General features: G+C 38.1%; 1 protein-coding gene across 3 annotated transcripts in view; it reads right to left on the bottom strand.

Moving 5' to 3' along the window:
- The window catches only part of ESF1 (ESF1 nucleolar pre-rRNA processing protein homolog), a 52,446-nt gene extending 47,457 nt beyond the window's left edge, over positions 1–4,989 (bottom strand). The window contains exons 1-2 of one of the 3 annotated variants that reach the window (XM_020908778.2): positions 4,848–4,989; positions 3,336–4,020 (exon numbers count right to left, since the gene is read on the bottom strand). In XM_020908778.2, coding sequence (XP_020764437.2) covers positions 3,336–3,978 — 643 coding nt within the window. In that variant the 5' untranslated portion in view covers positions 3,979–4,020; positions 4,848–4,989. Of the gene's footprint in view, positions 1–3,335; positions 4,021–4,754 lie in introns of all 3 variants that reach the window. The other 2 variants (XM_020908777.2, XM_020908776.2) reach the window with 2 other exon arrangements.
- Between the last annotated feature and the right edge of the window lie 83 nt (positions 4,990–5,072).

The raw sequence follows: 5,072 nt of genomic DNA on the forward strand, positions 1-5,072 counted from the left end.
CAATTTTCATGATTTTTGCCTATCACTGACATTTTTCATGAAGTTGAATGTTTTTTAATTAAAAATATTAGCCTGTTCTAAACAATATCCCTTAAGTCACAGATTTCATATATCTGTGATGTGGTGGTTACTTTTTCCCCCTAAGATGTTGAACCACATAACTATTAATATAAAAAGTTTAAATATCACCTAATAAGAAGACATCGTCTCACATTTAACAGTGGTACACATATCACATTTGGGGTTGTATAACAAACTGAACAAATTAAATAATCTAGTATTTTAATATTTTTGACAATATCAAGTATACTCGTAACATTTATTCATTCACTAAATATTTGTTCAAAGCCCACTGTGTACAAAACCTTATTTTAAATAATGAGGGAATACAAAGAAACAAAAATAAGCTAATAACTAAATAAACGAGGGAATACAAAGATAACTGCCTCTGTTTCTAGATGGCAATGCTCTGGTAGTGACTGCAAATACTTCTACTTACCTATTTTTTTAAAATGCTTTATTATTTTTCCTCTGATTACAAAAGTAATGACTGCTCATTGCAAAAGAAAAAAAAAAAATATGGTTTAATGAAGAAAATAAAGATGACTAGTAACTTTTCATTAAGAAGTAACTGGGTGGTTATTTTGGTATGTAACTCTAAATTTGTTTCCAATGATACGCCCACTAATTTGTTTTTAAGTAGCTGGTCATACCATCTACTTAATTTTGTAACCTATTTTTAAAACTTCATGTGTCACAGACATATTTGGATGTATTGTAACTCAGTTAAGGGAATCCTTGACAGCTCAGTTGGTAAAGAATCCACCTGAAATGCAGGAGACCCCAATCTGATTCCTGGTTTGGGAAGATCCGCTGGAGAAGGGATAGGCTCCCCACTCCAGTATTCTTGGGCTTCCCCTGTGGCTCAGCTGGTAAAGAATCTGCCTGCAGTGCGGGAGACCTGGGTTGGGAAGATCCCATGGAGAAGGGAAAGGCTACCCATTCCAGTATTCTGGCCTGGAGAATTATACAGTCCATAGGGTCACAAAGAGTCAGGACTCAGAGACTCTCACTTTCCCTTTCTTTCACTAATGACTTATGTTACCATTTTTAAAATTTCAAAACAGGGCTACAGTCTACGTTCTTTGCACACGTCTAATAACTTACTTAAATTCTTAAGCACACAAGTGCTGGGCAACATTTTAAAATGACATGTAATATCAAACTATAGCTCCTCACATCACCTTTACCTCACAGCACTTAAAAAGCCCTTGGGCACAGTAGTTGCTGGAATGGTTAAGTGATGAATAATAATGAGCAAAAGATGGTGATATGTGGAGTCACTTAATCTCTACTTATAGATAATGCTTTTCCTGGATTGAGGAACCAATGAAAATTACAGCAAGCAACAAGGTGGGGCAGAAAGACTCAAAGACTTGGGTTACAGGTCTGTGTATCCTCACATAAATCACTTTAACCTTGTTTCCTAAGTAACGTAATTTCTCATGGTTATTGAGAAACTTAAGATAACATAAAATAAATCCAAAGGATTACTGGACATATTATATTAACCCAGTACTCTAAATCTACTGAAATTTAAAGGAAGCTAGACTAACTTAGCTCACAAACGTACCATCAGGCCAACCTTGCTACTGTTCCCAATCTGATTTTATTTTCCATTTTCAGTAACCAGACTTGCATCCCTTCTCCCTATACCTCAGTTTGCTGCCAGGTTCCTCTACAAATGGAATGAAATCTCACTCCTGACCCCTTAGTCCCTGTTATTTAGAATTCTGTCCACTGCCTGATACTTCCTACCTTCCCAATGTGACCACGGCCTGTCAAGACATTTCTCTGTCTTTTTCTTGATGGCTACCCTGCTAGGATACTGCAACCATAACCACCCTTTGTCTGGCTTATCTGAATATCACCAGTTTTCAATTACAACACCAATGATCAGCAACACCAATACTCAAAATTTCCTGCTGCCAGACAGGACAATTCTAAATAGCTTAGAAAACCTGTAAACATGAACTGGAATCAGACATTTCTTACTTAGTATCAAATAATCATTTCTAGCTTTATTATTCACTCACCCCTTCAGACATCTTATTATCTAATCAAACAGGAATACTGATCTCTTCTGAACAAGCCCAACCAAACACCTGCTCAAAAAGTTCTTTCCATGTAGGATACTCTGGATTCCAAACTTAATTCTTCTAAACTCCAACCAAAATAGCACTTCACCTATGAATTTTACTGATTACTGTATCTTGAGTAACCTCCTCCTCCAAATTCTCAGAGGCCTTTTCTTCTACGGTACTTAAAATTACTCTATTATGTATTATGGTTCTGATTTCTTCCACTTTATATCTGCACTATCCAATATGGTAGCCAGCAACCACATATAGTAACTGAGCACCTGAAAAACAGCTCATTCAACTAGATATAGTAAGAAAACAGAATGTAAAATATCCAATTTTTGTATTATGTATTGAAATAGTTTTTGACATATTAGGTTAAATAGAGTATATTCATATATCTATTAATCATCGGTTTCTTACTTTTTAATGTGTCCGATAGAAAATTCAAAATTACACTTCTATTGGACAGTACTGCTTCAGATCAGGGCTACTGCACAATGTTGCAAGCAGTTATTTGCAAAAGCTGATTTGCAAAGGGTCAAGAAGGGCTGCACTCAAAGCCAAACTCCAATCACCAAGCCACACACCCTGCAGGAACAGCGTGTCTGTCTTTTCGGGAAAAAGAACCTGTGCCTCCCTCAAAGGTGCTGTCCTCACCAGAGGACACAGCTCACAGAGCTGTGAGCTCTGGAAGCTCTGCGGGTCCAGAAGGGCGTATGTTTTTCTAATTTTTGCACAGGCATCACTTAAACTAGCAGTAGCCCGAGAAGTGGGAGGAATCATGTCTTAATGTTCTATCTGCCACATATTTGTTACTAAAAGTAGTTGAATAAATGAAGCAATGCCTGAGTACCCAACTCTACTTTCTTTCTTCAGATACATCTCGTCTTACCCTGTCATGAGATCATGTGACACTTTATCTAGAGAACACAGCAGTCACTAGTGCCCACTACAAATCAAAATCACTGGTTTAGCCTCAAGACTCATACTTTTATTTGTCTCTCTTCTAACCATTACAGCATCAAATTAAAAATTATCTTATGGTGTATTATCTTTCATAGCTTTATACTTCCAAATAAGTATCTGACCACTCCTATACTATGAAAATAATTATACATATTTCCTTTTTAAAAGACCAGTATAAGAATAAATAATATAATACCAAAGATTCCTTAGTTCTTTCCAACCAACCTGATTGCATTTTTCTTCTTCTTGCCTCAGAATATTTGACCTTGGGAGACTGAACAATCTCAGAGGTGCCTGAGTCTACCGTTCTTAGTTGTCCTTTGGGAAACGAGTCTGTGCTATGCTGAACAGTGTTTTTTTCCCCTTTTGTACTTCTTTGTGTAAATTCTTTGCTATCTTTCTCAGGACTTACTGAGTCTACCTTCTTAGATTTGCATGAAGCTTTCATTTTCTGAATTCTCTCAGAGTTATCTAAATCATTCTTATTTCCAGAATCTTTTTGACAAATTTTCTTGTTTTTTTTCTTTTTATCTTCAACAAGATTTTTTGACTCTACTTCATTTATAGTCTGGGGTTTTTTCTTCTTCATTTTCTTTTGACTCAGTGTTTTATTATCCTCATCAGAGAGATCCGAATCAGAATCTGAAAGGTCGTAAAAACGTTTCAAGTCCTCTGTAGTGCTGTGGTTGATGGGACGTCCTCTTTTATCCACAGCATAATTCAATTTGAACTTTTTGTCATGAAACATTGCTCGAAATCTCTTGTCAATTTTGACTTTTCGATCCTTTTCTGGCATTTCCCAAAATCTTGGGTCCTTTGCAACACGCCTAAACCGTTGGTCACTCATGATTTCTTGTTTGGATGCCATTTTTAAACGTGTAACTGGACAAATGCCTGAAGAAATAAAATACTAAAAAATAAAATCATAATGAAAGGTTAGTAATAAAATTAAGTAAGATACTTGGAGAAAATACTAATTCACAATACTATATTCTAAGCTACATTAAGTAATATAAAAGAGGTCTAATTTCATTTCCCAAATGAATCTTGAGTCACATGCAGAAAAGAAAAATTATCAGGATATCTTCTTTTGAGAACAGCATTTGAAGAAATAAAACTTAAGGCAAAACCAAGCAGAATTCCAGGTTTTCATGGAGGGAGGCAAATGATTACTAGCCAACTGCCCTCACTTAAATATCCCATATTTCCACTTTATATTTGTATGCGTTACAAGTAAAAGCTAATATGATTAAAATATCCTTAAGTCTCAGTCGGTCTTGTTTCTTCACATTATGGTCCCATTCTCTCCATTAATCCTGGCTTCGTTTTGTTTGGAACAGCCTTTACTTCGACCAGGCTGTACTGAACAAAATGAATTCAGGTTTAGCTCACAAAGTTCCCCCTTTGTATACGACCACCCTTCGTGAACCAGGTAAAGCCTCTCTCTAGTTAACAAATAGAAAGTAGCAGCGCTTTGTTTCAAAAGAAAGGCTTGACTATGACGCAACTATCAGACGTAAAGCGTATAGATGTTCAGAACGAAAGCACTTGACCTCCGCCAGATATTCGGAGACAGGAAGGCGACCTGACCTCACCTCGGTCGCGCGCCCTCATCTCCGGTGCCCACCTGCCCCTCCTACCCACCCGGTAACGCCGGGAACACCAGGGAACGAGGACCTCCTTCCCAACTCCCAAACCTCAGAGAGCCGCTTTGGGGCTGAAGTCCCTCAACACGACCTGGAGGAGGAACAAAGAAGCTTGAAGAGAAGGCTCGGAAAGGCAAGGAGGAAGAGCGCGGCACTTGTAAACCCGAAGGAGAATCTCTGGGACACTGGCTCTGTCCCTCGTCTCCTGGAGCCCTATTCCACTCACTGACTCCGAATCCTCTCAGTGCGTCACATGGGGCACCCCACACCCACAATCCTCTGCGAGACACACCACCGTGATGGCACGCGAACTGGG

This window comes from Odocoileus virginianus, chromosome 9, assembly GCF_023699985.2.
Source record: "Odocoileus virginianus isolate 20LAN1187 ecotype Illinois chromosome 9, Ovbor_1.2, whole genome shotgun sequence".
Lineage (NCBI taxonomy): Eukaryota > Metazoa > Chordata > Mammalia > Artiodactyla > Cervidae > Odocoileus > Odocoileus virginianus.